The sequence below is a fragment of the Hyla sarda genome, chromosome 6 (genome assembly GCF_029499605.1).
Source record: "Hyla sarda isolate aHylSar1 chromosome 6, aHylSar1.hap1, whole genome shotgun sequence".
In the NCBI taxonomy this organism is placed as follows: Eukaryota; Metazoa; Chordata; class Amphibia; order Anura; family Hylidae; genus Hyla; species Hyla sarda.
The window spans coordinates 258,119,124-258,138,842 of NC_079194.1; the positions used below are offsets into that span (position 1 = coordinate 258,119,124).

At 42.9% G+C, this 19,719-nt stretch overlaps 1 protein-coding gene across 4 annotated transcripts in view; it reads right to left on the reverse strand.

Moving 5' to 3' along the window:
* NAALADL1 (N-acetylated alpha-linked acidic dipeptidase like 1) overlaps positions 1–19,719 on the reverse strand; it is an 80,490-nt gene that overhangs the window by 34,524 nt on the left and 26,247 nt on the right. For all 4 annotated transcript variants that reach the window (XM_056528477.1, XM_056528480.1, XM_056528478.1 and 1 more), the window contains 4 exons: positions 10,907–11,028; positions 9,052–9,171; positions 2,662–2,851; positions 2,404–2,497 (listed from right to left, as the gene is read on the reverse strand). In XM_056528477.1, the coding sequence (XP_056384452.1) occupies positions 2,404–2,497; positions 2,662–2,851; positions 9,052–9,171; positions 10,907–11,028 (526 nt within the window). The remainder of the gene's footprint in view (positions 1–2,403; positions 2,498–2,661; positions 2,852–9,051; positions 9,172–10,906; positions 11,029–19,719) is intronic.

Consider the following 19,719-nt stretch of genomic DNA (forward strand, 5'->3'; position numbering starts at 1 on the left):
CATTTATGTGGTATTTCTAACCAGAAGACCCTTCAAATCCACTTCAAACCTGAACTGGTCCCTGAAAAATTCCGATTTTGAACATTTTGCGAAAAATTGGAAAATTGCTGCTGAACTTTGAAGCCCTCTGGTGTCTTCCAAAAGTAAAAACATGTCAATTTTATGATGCAAACATATTGTATATGTGAATCAATATATAATTTATTTGGAATATCGATATTCCTTATAAGCAGAGAGCTTAAAAGTTAGAAAAATGCAAAATTTTCCAATTTTTCATGAAATTTTTGCATTTTTCACCAAGAAATGATGCAAAGTATCGATGAAAATTTACCACTAACATAAAGTAGAATATGTCACGAAAAAACAATCTCGGAATCAAATTTATAAGTAAAAGCATCCCAGAGTTATTAATGCTTAAAGTGACAGTGGTCAGATTTGCAAAAAATGCTCCCGTCCTTAGGGTCATAATGGGCTCCGTCCCAAAGGGGTTATCCCATTAACGACCATGGACGTCTATGCTCGTCCATGTGCCGTTAACGGGGTATGACACGGGCTCCCGACTCGAGCCCGCGTCATACCTGCCGGCCCCCAGGTTATTCTTGTAGCTGGGGGCCGGCGTTAATAGCCGACATGAGGTGATCGCTGTGGCCAGCTATTAACCCTTTAGATCGCTGCTGTCAAAGCTGACAGCGGCATCTAAAGGTGCCTTTATCCGATCCCTGGTGGTCCAGTGGGGGGCGATCCACAGTGGATGTAGCCTGAGGGCTTCCCTCTCCTCCTGTGCCACCGCCAGTGCTCAGAATGATAAAGCCTGGCAGGACCAGGCTTTATCAAACGAGCGCAGAGCACACAGATCAATGTGGTTCTATGGAACCACATTGATCTGTATGAGGAATCAAATGATTCCTGATGAAAGTCCCCTAAAGGGACTAAAAGTGTAAAAAAAAAAAAAAGTTTAAAAACCATTTAAAAACACACACTTTAACCACTTCCTTATTAAAAGTTTAAATCACCCCCCTTTTCCCAAATTCCATATAAAAATATATAAACACAATAAAAATAAACATATGTGGTATCGCTGCATGCGTAAATGTCTGAAATTAAAAAAATATCATCAATTAAACCGTACGGTCAAAGGCGTATGCGCAAAAAAATCCCAAAGGCCAAAATAGCGTATTTTTGGTCACTTTTTATACCATAAAAATAGGAATAAAAAGCGATCAAAAAGTCAGCTCAAAACACAACTGGTACCGATTTACACTTCAGATCACAGTGAAAAAAATTAGCCCTCATACCACCCCATACGTGGAAAAATAAAAAAGTTATAGGGGTCAGAAAAGGACAATTTTATGATTTTTTCCAAAAGCATGACAAAATCAAACCTATATAAGTAGGGTATCATTTTAATTGTATGGACCTACAGAATAAAGATAAGGTATCATTTTTACCAAAAAATGTATTGCGTAGAAACGGAAGCCACCAAAAATTTTTATGTCGTTTTGCCATAGATTTTTGGGTAAAATGACTGATGTCATTACAAATTAGAATTGGTGGCGCAAAAAACGAAAGTGCAAAAACAGAAAAACTCTTGGTCCTTAATGGGTTAAGGATGCAGGAATTTTTCATTTTGGCACTTTCGTTTTTTCATCCTTGCCTTCTAATAGCCATAAAGCTTTACATTTTCGGCCTACTAAAGGGCTTGTTTTTAGTGCCACCAATTGTACTTTGTAATGACATCACTCATTTTACCACGAAATCTCTCGGGAAACAAAAACATATACAAAATTGAAAACAAAAGTGCCATTTTGCAACTTTTGGGACTTCCGTTTCTAAGCAGTGCACTATTCATTAACAATGACACATTTATTTTTATTCTGTAGGGCCATATGATTACATATTACCCAATTTACATAGGTTTTATTTTATTTTACTACTTTTAAAAATGTATAACTTTTTGTAGGAAAATTTTGTGCCATGACCTGCAGGTTTTATCTGTACCACTTTTTCGTATATGTGACTTTTGAACATTTTTTATTACATTTTTTTCTGGGATGTGATTTCATTTTTTTTTTCAATTAATTTTTATAGTCCCACAGGGGACTATTTATGGGGATTTTTCAATTGCTATTACTGTTCAGTGCTATCTGATGGCATAGCACTGATCAGTAATATCAGCAATCCACATTGCACAGTCTGCCTGATGGTGACCAATCAGTACACAGCACCACACCTGTCTTCAGGTTGTGTGTGGTATTACAATTCACTTCCATTCACTTCAAAGGAACGAAGCTGCAACACCACACACAAACTGAGGACAAGAAGATAGAGGCTATGTTTTTTTTTATCCTTGATAACAGGGGTGTAAGCAAAATTCCATTTTTATGTTTATTTGCTGCCTCTTACCATATAAGTGTCTCTGCATCCTCAAATCCTATTGGTTGAGTTGGGATTGGGGGAAGTCCTTTAATGTCACTCTCATCTATTCTGTAGGTAAAACCTTAAAAAAAACATTTTCATAGTAACTGCTATGGAATAGTGAGGATGACCAAATAATAGAAAAAATAAACCATTCAAAGAATCCTCAATACAAGGAAAATAAGCACTGAGGTCAATGCCAAACAAAAATAAATTAAAAAAAGAAATATGATGAGTGCTACTTACTTTTAGCAGGATAATATGGAGTGCGTAGATCTCCAAAGTCTTCAGTATAGCTTCCTCGCTCTACCCCAGATGGGGGCATGTACCACGAATTTGGATATGTCTGTGACTCACCAGCATTACCATCATTGATATCTTTGGGGTCTGTATACACAATGAGGCCAATCACTCCAAATTTGGCAGCATTTATTGCCTAAGTAATGTGAAAACCATTAGAATTTGTGTCTTTTTTTTTTAAAGTGTTTATTTGGTTTTGCATTTTAATTAACAAACATTACCAACAAGGTAAGCATAAACACTAGCCTCCGTAGGTCCCAGAGACCGACTCCACCATAATGACAGGGAGCAATACATATAAAAACATCCATCAGCAGTAAGGAAGGGTACATCTGAGTCCCAACTGGAGAAAGCCCAGCACAGACAGACAAACACACACTCACACATGCACACTTCCCGGTAACCCCAAAGCCCTCGCCCCCATCCCAGTCCCCTCCCTGAAAGAACAGTAGCACACTGTAGGAGACCTACTGGGACAATCAAGCCAGGGGGTCAGCCGACACATCTAGGAGAAGCTAGGGGGTCCACATCCTGTCAAATTTCTTAGCGCACTTGCGACTCATATACAATGCCTGGTACAACTGGACTTATTGGTTTACCAGATTCAGCCATCTACACCGAGGGGGAAGAGAGGTATCCTTCCAGGACATCACTACCACCTTACGGGCACAGAATAGAAGAAAGTGAATCAGCAGGCGTCTGTGTGAACTAGAGACAACTTCATTGATAACTCCCAACAGGCGTGAGTAGAAAAGGGAAGTCTAGATTGTCTGCCAAAAACCCCATCACCTCCCTCCAGAAGAGAGCAATGATGCATGATGCACAGCATGCAAAAAGGTACCGATTTCAGAAGAACAGCGGAAAAACAGATCAGACAGAGAAACACCAATGTGTCGTTTCAACTTAGCAGGGGTATAATACAATCTCAAAACATATCTAGATTGGTAAAATGGACAGGTGAGATCGGCACTACTCAGTCTGTAAACGTGGGACAGGTGGAAAAAGGATAACTGGTTGGGCTGCTTCTGTGAAACTTTGGTGGTGCTCTGACCGAATAATAAGCAGTAGTCTTATAACAGTAGAACGAGAAAGAAGTCGGCGACTCACCGGAGCTGATTTTCAAGCAGTTTCTTCTTTATTAATACTCACATACATGGGGAGAGAAAGACGTACAGGGGGTACAGCTGTCTGGCAACGGGACCGTTTCACATGTTACACATGCTTCGTCTGGCCAGACGAAGCATGTGTAACATGTGAAACGGTCCCGTTGCCAGACAGCTGTACCCCCTGTACGTCTTTCTCTCCCCATGTATGTGAGTATTAATAAAGAAGAAACTGCTAGAAAATCAGCTCCGGTGAGTCGCCGACTTCTTTCTCGTTCTACATATCTAGATTGGATCAGCATATCTCTACTACTGATTACTGTGGAATAAAAAGAGCTTTCAACTTCCGTACACTGACTTTCAGACAAATCCGGGATATCAGTCTCCCATTTATGAAATGCTAGTGAGAAAGGGCTAGGCCCCAGTGTCTGGAGGAGAGCATAATCCTGAGTTAGGGGTTTAGAAAGATCTGTGGTGTTGAGGAGAAGCTCCACTTCAGAAAATGCAGGAGTAAATGTCAGGGAGCCAACCTGCGCCTCAATCGTGAGCCTAAGCTGAAGATACCTATAAAAGGCATTTCCACGGATGCTATGACGTTCCTTCATGTCCGAAAAGGATAAGAAAACCTGATCCTCTTCAAACAAGTGGAACTCAAATATAACTCCATGGGAACCCCAAATGCCGGCCCCCTGTAACCCATGCAGGTGAGAAAAATGTCCATTCCCCCACAAGGGTGCTCTAGGAGATACCAGAGGCTGTGGAAATTTGCTCAACAACACGGACCACACTTTAGCTATAGTTTGCAGGGGAAGAAAAAAAGAGGAGTGAGAGTGATACCTATAAAGTGAGTTAGTGAGAGCTTCATATGAACCCATAAGTGCTCCAGCCAGGACAGTTCAAGAGTTCGACAGATCCAGGTTAATCCACCATGCTGCGTAGACCAGTTGGGAGGCAAGAAAATAGTTATATGCATCAGGGGCGGCTAAGCTGCCATGTCGCTTGGAAGCCTGGAGAAGAGCCTGACCAAGTCTGGGAGGCTTTCCCTACCAATAGAAGGATCCCAGAGCACCACATGGAATACAACAATATTTCTTTGGGGGAATCAGAGGGGCTAAATTAAAAAGGTACTGGAATTTAGGAAGGTGAATCATTTTGAACATATTGATCCTGCCAGCTAGGGACAGAGGGAGAGAGGACCAGGCAGTTGACCACTTCACAGTGGAGCATAAGAGCGGATCCAAATTAAGGAAGAGATAGTCCGTCAGGGATGCAGTAACCTCCACCCCCAGGTATCTAAAACGGTAGACCAGTTGCACCCAGGCCGGAAGAGAGGAGGGGAGAAGAACCCCAGATGAAAGCGCCAGTAAAGAGGACTTAGCCCAGTTTACCCGTAAGCCTGAAATCAAACCAAACCGGTCCAGTAGGTCAATTACAGGAGAGAACCTTCCACATCCGCCAAGTACACAACATGTCATCCGCATAAAGTTACATTAAAAGCAAGCACATCATTGTTTTTCTTGTGAAATTCCCAATAAGTTTGATGTGTCACATGACCCTCTTCCTATTGAAAAAAACAAAGTTGGATTCAAAATGGCCGACTTCAAAATGGCCGCCATGGTCACCACCCATCTTGAAAAGTTTCCCCCCTCACATATACTAATGTGCCACAAACAGGAAGTTAATATCACCAACCATTCCCATTTTATTAAGGTGTATCTATATAAATGGCCCACCCTGTATATGTAGCTCCAAAGTAATAAAAACAATATACTTTTGCTTGGTCATGAGTTCCCTATACTCTTTACACAGTCCAAAATATATATTGAAAATTATTTGACTTCTCAGTACATAAGAGTGTGTATGATGGGAGTTGTAGTTTTATAGCAACTGATGATTCATAGTTTGGAGAATTCTCTGTGAAGCAATATAATGGAAGCTCTATTGGGACTTGCCAACCAATAAGCATTGGGACTTGCCAACCAATAAGCATTCTCTGCCCATAAAGCAGCAACGTTCTAGTAACACAGATAATTTGTGTACGTTTAAAAGCATCTCCAGGTAGAAAATACTATAAAAGATTTATACGTGGTAAAAAGATACTGTAAATAGGTTTTAGCTTTACCTGTCAGTTGCAGTTTCCATTTATTAAGAGCTAATGCTTCCAGGGTTATATTGGGGAGTATTTTTTTTATAATTGCTCAGACAGGTTCTCAAAAGAAGATTCATAAGTGTGAACCGTAAGGGGCATATTTTGCTGCCGATCGTTTGAAGCTCAGTTTACTACCCATTGATTTCAATAGGTTGCAGAATCCGCTGCAGAAAATCTGCAACAGAATATGCATGTGTAAACGTTCCCTTAAAGAGGACATGTCTATAACAACCGCAAATTCCCTGATTCCAACTGTGTTTTTTCTTTCTTGCTGCGCCTTATGGTTCCTGAGATATAAGGGTTTTACTACTTGGCTGATCTGCACATAGTACAGTTAAAGGAGTAGTCCAATCCTGAAAAACTTATCCCCTATCCTAAGGATAGGGGATAAGTTTCAGATAGCGTATTGCGTACGGAGCCCCAGCAGCCCGTGGGAAGGGGGCGTGTCGACCACCGCACAAAGCGGTGGCTGACACGCCCCCTCAATACAACTCTATGGCAGAGCGCTGCCTTGGGCAATCTCCGACTGCCATAGCGCTGTATTGAAGGTGCGTATCGACCACTGCTTTGTGTGTTGTTCGACACAAGCTATCGGGCCAGATAGCCAAGGCCCCGTACAAGAGATTGCGGGGGGTCTCAGCAGTCGCCCCCCCCCCCGCTATCTGAAACGGACTACTTTAATAAAAGGAAGATGTCTATCATGTTTGAGCAAGGAGCTAAAGGGAACGAGTCTATGTGGATGAAGGGAAGGGGGATGTAATTCTATATTTCTGCATATGCATTAATGATATTGTTATTGTGTATCTAAGCCTGTTTTGAAGCCCTCAACCTTTCCTCCTGTGACCAGTTCCTCGGGAAGATTATTCTTACTGTAAAGGCTTGTCGCCCCTTGAGACTGAAGAGTGAATCTCCTCATGACACCCCATGAGCCCAGTACTTCATTTCATGGAGATCTTTATTATGTTATTGATGACAATTCAGTACTTATCCTGGTGACTTATCAGCAGAACACAGGCTGCCAATAATGTAGATGAAAACTTGTATCCTGTACATCAGGGGTCTCAAACTCAAATTATCCGGGGGCCACTGGAGGTAGCAGCTGGGTGAGGCTGGGCCGCATGCATCCCTTGCATATAATGCCCCCATCTTGCACCCCTCACGTATAATTACCCCATCATGCGCCCCTCACATATAATGACCCCATCATGCGCCCCTCACATACAATGACCCCATCATGCGCCCCTCACATATAATGCCCCCATCATGCGCCCCTCATCATCCACAAGCAACACCCCCATCATCCACCAGCAACCCCCCATTCCCCCTACCCCCGTGTGGTAATAGCATGAGCTGATGGATGATGGGGGTGCTACTTCTGGGGGTTCCCCACATTAGGTAGGCAGCAGGTTCCCCACATTAGATAGGCAGCAGGTTCCCCACATTAGATAGGCAGCAGGTTCCCCACATAAGGTAGTAGCAGGTTCCCCACATTAGGCAGTAGCAGGTTCCCCACATTAGGTAGCATTGTCGTTGACCCCCCCCAGACTCACACACACAGACACCCACAGATGCACACACACAGACACCCACACATGCACACACAGACAGACACCCACACATGCACACACACACAGACACCCACACATGCACACACACACAGACACCCACACATGCACACACACACAGACACCCACACATGCACACACACAGACACCCACACATGCACACACACAGACACCCACACATGCACACACACAGACACCCACACATGCACACACACAGACACCCACACATGCACACACAGACAGACACCCACACATGCACACACACACAGACACCCACACATGCACACACACACAGACACCCACACATGCACACACACAGACACCCACATGTGCACACACACAGACAGACACCCACACATGCACACACAGACAGACACCCACACGTGCACACACACAGACAGACACCCACACATGCACACACAGACAGACACCCACACGTGTGCACACACACACACAGACACCCACACATGCACACACACACAGACACCCACACATGCACACACACAGACACCCACACATGCACACACAGACAGACACCCACACATGCACACAGACACCCACACATGCACACACACACAGACACCCACACATGCACACACACAGACACCCACACGTGCACACACACAGACACCCACACATGCACACACAGACAGACACCCACACATGCACACACCCACACATACACACAGACAGACACCCACACATGCACACACACAGACAGACACCCACACCTGCACACACAGACAGACACCCACACGTGCACACACACAGACAGACACCCACACATGCACACACAGACAGACACCCACACGTGCACACACACAGACAGACACCCACGCAGCACACAGACAGACAACTACACATGCACACACAGACAGACACCCACACATGTACACACACAGACAGACACCCACACATGCACACAGAGAGACACCCACACATACATACAAACGGACAGACACCCACACATGCACACACACACACACACACAGACAGACACCCACACATGCACACACACAGACAGACACCCACACATGCACACACACAGACAGACACCCACACATGCACACACACACACACACACACAGACAGACACCCACACATGCACACAGACAGACAGACAGACACACACACACAGAAAAACACACACATGCACACACACATAGACACACTTACCTGTCCTGCGCTGCGCTTCTCTCCGGCGGGTCTATGGAGGGACGTCACATGCGCGACGTCCCTCATCAGACTCGGGCCGGCCCACGGGCCGGGAGTTTGGGACCCCTGTTGTACATGGACTGTAGACTTGGACTAAAACCCATCAACATATGCAGCCAGTGTCTGCAGTCTATTTACACAATGACCTACATCATAAACTACTAATACGTTGGCAAGACAGCAAATTCCAATTCCAAAATGTTGTACATCTGTCTACAAATATATTTTAGCAAATAAAACATCCTTGGCTTCCTATATGAAGAATTTCCTGACACTTAATAAATTGCCTATTGAGCTAGTTTACCTTAGCAGATCTGCCAGCTCCTCCATAGCGCACAATAGCAATGGTCCCAGTTAGATCAATGGTTTTATTGAGAGTTTCAAAGTCACTCAGTTTACCTTGGTTGGCGTACACCAGCTTACCCTACAGGGCGAGAAAATAATCAGACATGTTGGGCAGGTTCAGTCTCTTATTAAAGAATATATATATATATATATATATATATATATATATATATATATATAAAGGGGTTGAGTATTTGCCTCAGGGCGAGGCCACCACTCCTGGTGTAACGGAGCTTCAGAAGGCCATTAAGCACTCCGCGGGCATTCTGGGTAGGGGAATATGCAAAGCAGCTCATTACATCACCTTTTCAGGTAATGTTCCCTTGTATCAGCTTAGCTCCTGTTAAGGAATATAAAAAGCTGATTGGGATTTTATGCCAAGCCAGACTACTCCCCAAAAGGGAAGTTTCTACCCATCTGCAAATACTCATCCCCTTTAGCTGCTCTCAGGCCTCTTACCCCAGCCAAGCCAGATCACCCTGCTCTGTACTGACGAGTGGCAAAAACCACGAAACAGCTGTCTGCAGATGGGTAGAAACTTCCCTTTTGGGGAGTAGTCTGGCTTGGCATAAAATCCCGATCAGCTTTTTATATTCCTTAACAGGAGCTAAGCTGATACCAGGGAACATTACCTGAAAAGATGATGTAATGAGCTGCTTTGCATATTCCTATATATATATATATATATATATATATATATATATATATATATATATATATATATATATATCCCTCAACCGCAAGCTCAGACCTTGCCATCTGATGAAGAGGTAGGGAAACAAAAGATTACTCTGACTTTAAAGGGGTACTCCAGTGGAAAACATTTTTTTTTTTAAATCAACTGGTGCCAGAAAGTTAAACAGATTTGTAAATGACTTCTATTAAGAAATCTTTACCATTCCACTACTTTTTAGCAGCTGTATGCTATAGAGGAAATTCTTTTCTTTTTGAATCTCTTTTTTGTCTTGTCCACAGTGCTCTCTGCTGACACCTCTGTCCGTGTCAGGAACTGTCCAGAGTAGCATAGGTTTGCAATGGGGATTTTCTCCTGCTCTGGACAGTTCCTGATACAGGCATCAGGTGTCAGCAGAGAGCACTGTGGACAAGACAAAAAAGAAATTCAAAAGGAAAAGAATTTCCTCTGTAGCATACAGCTGCTAAAAAGTACTGAAAGGGTAAAGATTATTTTTTTTTTATAGAAATAATTTACAAATCTGTTTAACTTTCTGGCACCAATTATTAAAAAAAAAAAAAAAGGTTTTAATTACTCTGATACCTTATGTCAGTGTTTCCCAACCAGGGTGCCTCCAGCTGTTGCAAAACTACAACTCCCAGCATGCCCGGACAGCCGTTGGCTGTCCAGGCATGCTGGGAGTTGTAGTTTTGCAACAGATGGGGGCACCCTGGTTGGGAAACACTGCCTTTTGTAGTAATAATATATGGCGTACACTCTTGTTTCTTGCAGTAGCATTGGCCCTTTTGATCCTGTACCTGATCATGCCCTTATTCCCACTTGCATTCGAGATTAGACCATAATACTCTTACTGTAAAGAAGCCTTCCTCAACCAACAATGAAATACAGATCTCTAATTTCTATTATAAATTTAGTTTCCCCTCTTTGAACTTACGGTATATACTTACTGCAATATATTATCCCAACTAAATCCCATATTTTATATAATATTATACAATAGCTACTGTATGTTGGGTATACAACTGTACCAGCATTTCAAGTGGTCAGATAATATTGAGTAGTCTAGTGTCTAGTTTCTGTCTAAAAGTCAAGTATCACTGTTAGGAATCTCTGTGCATACCTTTGGATTTCCACTGGGAGCATATGCAGCATATGGCTTTACCACTTCCGGGTCCTTCTGGTCATCAGTTAGGAAACTTTCAGTGAGTCGAGATGTAAATCGCATTTCCCCATTTGCTGATACTAATGTGTGAAATGAAGATGGAAAAGAATTCATTGGAAATACTTGATTACTGAAAAGCAACAAGGTACAATGTACAGTGAATAGCAACCCAGATGGTGTAGAACAGTGGTCTCCAAGCCACTGTTACAATTCCCAGCATGGGGATGTCCAGACATGCTGGTAGTTGTAGTTTTTTTTAACATCTGAAGGTCCACAGTTTGGAGACCAATGGTGTAAAGGAACAAAAAGGTTCAAATGCTTTCATGTTTTAACACCAGTGCTGTGGAGTCGAGGAGTCGGAGTCAGACGAAATTTTGGGTACCTGGAGTCGGAGTCGGCAAACAATGCACCGACTCCGACTCCTACTAAATTTAGATTGGAATGGAAAAAAAAAGCAAGTTTAAATGTCCCAATTCACAAAAGTTATAATTAATGACTTCTCTACTATAAGAATAAAGACCAATGCATGCAGTGCCTCACGTAACCGCAAAACGAACACATTAAGTGACCGTGAAGAAGCATGCTTTTTATGTGCTTCACTATATGGCACGCAACGCACAATTAGGAGCGGCAATACTTATACTTTCCATAGTGTTGTGTTTTGCTGTTACAGGTAAACCACAGGTATCCTAGCCTCTCACTGATAAGGGATTAAGTAAATATGTTTTTTTGCAGGACTAGAGACACTTGTATAAGTGAAGGGAATGGAGGGTCAATAGTTCAAGACTGAAGCTGTAAACCATTGGAAAAACTGCTGTAATTCAGCTAAGGCTATAACAACGTGTAAACTCCGATTGTTAGCGTAAACTTTAATACATTTGCATATTAATACAGAGGAGTCGGGGAGTCGGAGCTGGAAGTACAAAAAATTGCGGAGTCGGAACATTTATCTCCCGACTCAACAGCCCTGTTTAAGAGTACAATTACTGGTCCCCTATAGAGGCGACACATGAGTGCAGCTGTAGATATGTAAACCAGGAATGATTCCCCTTTAGCAGGAGTCCTTAAAGGGGTATGCCAGGATTTTTTTTATTTGACTATGCTACGGGGGCTGTAAAGTTAGGGTAGTCCATGAAGGCCATAGTGTACCTGTGTGTGACGGTTTTCTCACAATTCTTCTGTGATTTTAGCCACAATATTTATTTTTAACAGCATACAAAATGACTGTTGTCTCGGGATTTCCCAGGTTGCAATGCGTTGAGACCTGACATTGCTCGTTTGGTGATCAGAGGGAGTCTGTCCTGCTATAATGGGTGGAGCGACTGCTGGGTGGAAGAGAGATAATTTTGCAACAGCTGTAGGCACCGTGATGAGGAAACACTGGGCTTTGAATGGATGCAGCTTAAATGCAAAAAAAAAAAAAAAAAAAGAACACTACTTACCTTCCTCGATCCCTCCTCCCCACAGCCTCCGGTATTGCACCTTCACTTCCCAGAGCTATGTCATATCACTACACAATAAATCACTGGCTGAGGCAGGACATCGATGCTAATGTGACACCAAATTTTAATGTAACCTAATGTTAGAAGCTCCAGAAAGCACCAATAAGAAGGCTGCAGGGAGATCAAAGAAGGTAAATAGAGGCTTTTTTTTTTATTTATTTATTTTTAAACACAACCTGGAGACATTAGTTAAAATAAAAACAAAATAAAGTTTTTTTTGTTGGATAACCACTTTAAGCCTACAAATAATAGACATTGTGACCTGAGGTCTAGAGGGGCCCTATGCTATTTTAATAATGGCACAGTTTGTAATTATATACAGAAATCTGAGGAGCAGATCTATCTTAATGGCATTAATCCTGCCAAACCAAAATACATATCTGAAGTAAAAATCTTTTAGGTCTTTTTAAAAGGGGGTGCAGGGATAGCAGTCACACTAGGGCCCTGGAGCCTAAGGGGGCCCCAGGGCAAATCTGTCCCATAACAGACCAGTATTATAATTTTAAACACAATACCAAACCCCTCGCCTGGAAGCAACTCCAGGTGCGGGTGCAAAACCCTGTGTGGAGCAACCACCCTTAAAACTTTACTTTTATAATGTGTTGTCAATAATAAAACTTATAGGAACTTATAGTTAAAAACCCAGCAATTTAGCCAAGCTATTTCTATCTGCACTCTCAGCCGAGAGCGTGTCTGTGCCCTGTGCCTGCAGTGCTACAGGGCCTCATTAGTGGATATATTGCTGATATTAAAGCTATAACAGCACAGCCTCCCCTACATGTTTCGTGACCACAGGGTCATCAGGGGTGTCTGAGGCTTATGACATGGGGGGGGGGGGGCACACTGGTGGGACCTCCTCCCTCCAAGTCCTCCAATAATCAACACTTTAGAAAGTGGGTAAATTCGATTCTCCAATAATTTACCACGTTCTAAGAGGTCATTCCTTACTTCATTCATGCGCCGGCCCTTTAGTATGCCATCCTTCCTGTATCTCCTGTGATGTTATACACCGTACTTTCTGATAAGTCACATGATGTAGCGGTCATGTGACATAACCTATGATGTCTTGTAAGATAAGTGGATGGTATCGTCACATGATCGCCAGCATGACATTTCTTTGCACTATTGGCTATATTTGCATTTAAAAAATACATGTGACTGCATACCACTGACAGCGCACGGGAGGCACAGTGACTTCTCTTCTCTATTAGAATTTATACATTTGTATGTGTATTCTATGCATCCTATGCATAGAATATACTGGACCATGGATGTAAATTCCTACCGAAAACAAAGGAATTTAGAAATCCTGTTGATGGTCACATTTGTTTTTGGTAGGAATTTACAAAATTCACAACATCCATATGGGAAAGAACCTACTGTTTTACTTCCAATATCTCGACTGATCTCACTACAGGAGGTAAAGTGGCTCCGCACCAGAAGGTCCCTCAAATTGGGACCAGGTCTAAATGTTATCATTGGTCTATTGCCTACAACTTCACAAATGTCATGATCTGCTTGGAGAATGGGCCAGAATCTACGCATTATTTTGGTCACCTTTGTGGCACAGCCATCAAATGTACCAACACATCTGATGTATTTCTGTGGGGATGACTTCCCCTCAGAGGAAAGAAGAGCCGTTCTATCACTCCTACTGGCTCTACACTGAGCCTTACTCACATGAGCCTTAGGATAACCATGAGCTGTAAATCTCCTATACAGTTAGTTACATTCATCTTTAAATTTCCTATCTTTTGAGCAATTCCTTTTTGCTCTTAAAAACTGCCCGACAGGGATGCTCTTTTTAACAGCATTTGGGTGCCAGCTTTGCCAGTGTAATAATCCATTGGTAGAAGTTGGTTTACGAAAAACCCGAGTCTGAATCTTGCTCTCCATATCAATATAAATTGATGTATCTAGAAAAGTAATGTGCCTACCCCCGATTTCATAGGTTGCAGTGCATACCAATCATGTTATCATTGAGGGCCTTCATAAATGATGTGAAAGTAGTGTTATCCCCATCCCATTTAAAACATCGTCTATAAATCTCCTCCAAAATAAAACACGTTCAGTGTATTTGTGAAACTCTTCCGAAAAAACTAAAGTGTCTTTCCACCACCCTAAAAAAAGATTTGCATAATTTGGTGCACATGTGTACCCCATAGCAGTGCCCTTTGTCTGAAAGTAAAAAGTGCCATTAAATAAAAATAATTGTGTTAACACGAATAGCAAAAGATCAGTGACAAATTTAGTGTGTTTCTTAAAGTAAATACTATGTGTGTCCAAAAAATTTTTTGCTGCTCTGATCCCAAGCTCGTGCCTAATTTTTGAGTAAAGACTTTCAACGTCTATACTCATAAGCATAGTGGTGTTAGTGACAGTTATATCCTGGAGTTTCTTGACAGCATCTTTCGTATCCTTAAGATACGAAGGCAAAGCTGAATCCAACGGTGCAGGAATTGATCTACATAAATACTGGCACCCTGTGTAACATCGTTCCCTGATACAATCGTCCGCCCCTTGAGGGGCCGATTGCTCTTATGTGTCTTCGGTAGCAAGTAAAAGGTTGCTATGGTTGGATTCTCATTGTAAATTAATCTGAATTCCTCATTGGAGATTAAGTTCTTATCTCTTGCATTTGTTAGAAGCTCTTTCAGCTCATTTAGAAAGGACTTCATAGGATCTGTTCTATGTCTTTATTATTTCTCTGTATCCTCCAATAGGGTCAAGGTCATTCTAATGTAATCCTCCGTATCCATAATGAAGATATTCGTCCTTTGTCTGAGAGCTTGATAATCATATCAGCCCTCAGACTGGTTGATGAATAGCCGATTTTGCCAACAGCCAAGCCTATACATACAGGGGTAATAAGAAAGGTAGTTTCACAGTCTATAATCAGCAGAATTTATATTGACATGGAGATAAGATTCAGACTCAGGTTTTTCGTAAACCAACTTCTACCAACGGATTAGTACACTGGCAAAGCTGGCACCCAAATGCTCTTAAAAAGAGCATCCCTGTCGAGCAGTTTTTAAGGGTAAAAAGGAATTGCTCAGAAGAAAGGACATTTGAAAATGAATGTAACGAACTGTATAGGAGATTTACAGCTCGTGTACATCCTAAGGTTCATGTGAGTAAGGCTCAGTGTAGAGCCAGTAGGAGTGATAGAAGGGCTCTTCTTTCCTCCGAGGGGAAGTAATCCCCACAAAAATACAGATGTGTTGGTACATTTGATGGCTGTGCCACAAAGGTGACCAACATAATGCGTAGATTCTGGCCCATTCTCCAAGCAGATTGTGTCCTTTGTGAGGTTGTAGACAATAGACCGACGATAACATTTAGACCTGGTCCCAATTTGAGGGACCTCCTGGTGCAGAGCCACTTTTCCTCATGTAATGAGATCAGTCGAGATATCGGAAGTAAAACAGTAGGTTCTTTCCCATGTGGATGTTGTGAATTTTGTAAATTCCTACCAAAAACAAAGGAATTTAGAAATCCTGTTGATGATCACATATACCAGATAAGACAGTTTTTTAAGTGTTCCACAAAAAATATCGTCTATGCGGCCCAGTGTGGGTGCCCAAAAATGTATACTGGCAAAACTACTCAGGAGTTTAGGAGGCGGGTGTCCAAACGCCTGAGTACTATTCACACAAATAGTGATACGCCAATATCCAGACATATGAGGTCAGTCCATAAAGACCACATGTTTAACATAAAGTTCTGGGGCATATGCCAAAAGACTTTGAGTCCACACTGGAGAAACATTTATTACAAGAGGAATCTAGGTGGATTTTCAGATTGGGGTGCAAAAGTCCTTTAGGCCTGAAGGAAGATTTTTCTTTTTCAGCATTTTTGTAAATTGTTCCTCTTTACTATTTAGGTTCATAGGGCTAGATATTTAAACTAATCTCAGGGAACCATTTTTTGAGGGGTCTATAATATTATGTTTCTGGAATGATTTGATGTTCTATGATTAATTCTAATACGTACGTAATTGGGTCACCCAATTCAGATACAATAGGTCCTTTGTGTTTCCTTTCTATATACTAAGAGACACAGAGAATTAATTTGTTAATAGTGGTTATTGTAATCATATAGGTAGGAGACATGTTGATAGACATGTTGTCACATTAACATTAGAGATATGATAGACGTGTAAAGAGACATCTGAGACTTGATATACATGCTGGGAGACATAGTGTCATCAGAGTTATGATAAATTATATTTAATGTGAATTAATAACATTAGTATCCAATTAATAATAATATGATCCATGGCCCAGCGTATTCTATGCCTAGGATGCAGAGAATACACATACAAATGTATTTATTCTAAAGGTACAAGAAATCCTATATGCATTGGATACAGAATTAAATTCAATACAATGCACCCCCCCCCCCCCCCCCCACCTGGAGTTGCTATTTGGTATTGTGTTTTGTTTAAGGTTTCAACCCCTGCACCATCTCTTGGGCATTTGTTTTTTTATACAGTATTATAATTGGCATACGGGGCCCTGATACAGATTTAGCATTAGGTGTTCCAGAAGCTACAAGTTACGCCTTTGGGTATTCAGTGACATACATTAATAGGTTGTCTGCAGATATGGATACGGACGGGGGCCTACTTAAATGCGCTCCTTGTGTCAATAATATTATGAAAAGGATCTGTCAATATATTAATCTAAAGTATGCTACTGGGTCACCCAATCATTAGGAATTGTATTTCTTTATTGTAAGTTAATAATGGAAGTGAGGCCCAAGGTAATAAATGTAGTAAATATAATATCTACATTAATTAAAGAAATTTGATAATATTTGGTGCTATTACCTGGATATTTTAGAAGTAAAAAATGTGAGCCTCCAGAGAAGCAAAGAGACATACTTTAAGTGAGTACTCTAGTCAAAAAATTAGTTAACTGTTACCCAAATAGTTTATTATAGTAATTGATGGATGCTTTTCTAGTCCGTCTGACGGCTTGTGCTGCATAAATGCTGCAGGAGAGGAAGACTGAGGTACGGCTCTGAGGCTGCATCTCTGAGCCAGGAGCTATGGGTGCAGTGCTGGAAGTAAGACACCACAGGTGAAGGGGAATCATGCACACTGCAAGGTGTGTGGGCTCAACACGAGGCCTGAAGTGGCAGAGGCTCAGAATTTGAAGGAGATGAGCCCTGGAGTGGAGGAGACAGCGAAAGATCTCCATGGGGTGGAGTGCACTGGGGGAGTGAAGACTTTCAGCAGTAGACTCCAGGCTTCCCCTCTGTGCAGATTTATTGAAGACTGGTGAAACTGTTCTAATCCCCACTGGGGCTGTGTTGTACTGCGTGTGTAGAACCTTTGCTATATTATGTCTTAAAGGGGTACTCCGGTGGAAAACAATTTTTTTTTCTAATCAACTGGTGCCAGAAAGGAACTGTCCAGAGAAGCAGAGGTTTGCTATGGGGATTTGTTCCTGCTCTACACAGTTCCTGACATGGACAGAGGTGTCAGCAGAGAGTACTATACAACCTCCTCTGTAGTATACAGCAGCTGATGAGTACTGGAAGGATTAATATTTTTTTTATAGAAGTAATTTACAAATCTGTTTAACTTTTTGGCACCAGTTGATTTAACCCCTTCCCGCTCTTGGACGTATGCATACGTCCAGGCGAACTACACGTTCGCGCAAATGGACGTATGCATACGTCCAAGCAATCTCCTGCTCTGCCGCGGGCAGCGCAGGAGATCGCGGGTGGGACTCAGCTGTCAATCACAGCTGGAGTCCCACTGCAGCTGCAGGGGCCGCGATCGCGCCGGTCCCGGCAGCATTAACCCCATAGATGCCGTGATCAGTTCTGATCACGGCATCTATGGTGTTTTCAGGGGTAGTGCTCTCCCCCTGCCCATCAACGGCGGCGCCGCGATAAAATAAGGGGGATCGAGGGTGTCCAAGACACCCTCGATCCCCCTTGAAGAGATAGGAGTGAGGTGGCAGGGTTGCCACCCCTCCTATCCCTGCTATTGATCGGCGGAGCGACCGACCAATAGCAGACTGGGGGCGGGGGGGTTAAAGTTCGGTCCCCCCCCCGCTATGCCTACCCATCGGTGTCCGGGCACAGCGGGGGGAACCGTGTAGTAGCGGCGGCGGCAGCGGCGGTCACTTACCCGGCGGCGGAGCTCCAGATGACGGCGGCGGCTGTGATCATGGCGGCGGTGGAGGTGAGTATGGCGCCGCGTGTCCGGGAGTCTGTTGCCTAGCAACATCTGCAGGGCGACAGTTTGGAGAGTGGTCTCTAAACTGTGGCCCTCCAGATGTTGCAAAACTACAACTCCCACCATGCCTTGACAGCTGTTTGCTGTGTTGGCATGCTGGGAGTTGTAGTTTTGCAAGATTTAGAGTGGTTCAGGCTAGAGATCACTGACAGTGGTCTCTAAACTGTAGCCCTCCAGATGTTACAAAACTACAACTCCCAGCATGCCCAGGCAGCAGTTTGCTGTCTTAGCATGCTGAGATTGGTAGTTTTGCAACATCTGAAGGGCCACAGTTTAGAGACCACTGTTAGTGATCTCCAGCCTAAATCTTGCAAAACTACAACTCCCAGCATTCAGGAACAGCAAATGGCTGTCTCGGCATGCTGGGAGTTGTAGTTTCGTGCCTCCAGCTGTTGCTTAACTACATCTCCCAGCATTCCCTTTGGCAATCAGTACATGCTGAGAGTTGTAGTTCTGCAAAAGCTGGAGGCACACTGATTGGGAAATACCGAGTTAGGTAATAGGTTCTATTACCTAACTCAGCATTTTCCAACCAGTGTGCCTCCAGCTGTTGCAAAACTACAACTCTCAGCATGCACGTTCTGTCAGTGCATGCTGGGAGTTGTAGTTTTGCCCCCCTCCTATGTGAATGTACAGGTTACATTCACACTGGCGGCGGATTACAGTGAGTTCCCTGCTTCAAGTTTGAGCTGGAGCCGCAGCTCAAACTCCTAGCGGGAGACTCAGTGTAATCCGCCGTCAGTGTGAATGTAACCTAAAAACACTACACTACACTAACATAAAATAAAGAGTAAAACACTACATATACACACGTACACTGCCCCCCCCCCCCTTCCCCCCCAATAAAAATGAAAAACGTATCCTACAGCAGTGTTTCCAAAACGGAGCCTCCAGCTGTTGCAAAACAAAAACTCCCAGCATTTCCGGACAGCCATTGACTGTCCAAGCATGCTGGGAGTTTAGCAACAGCTGGAGGCACCCTGTTTGGGAATCACTGGTGTAGAATACCCCTATGT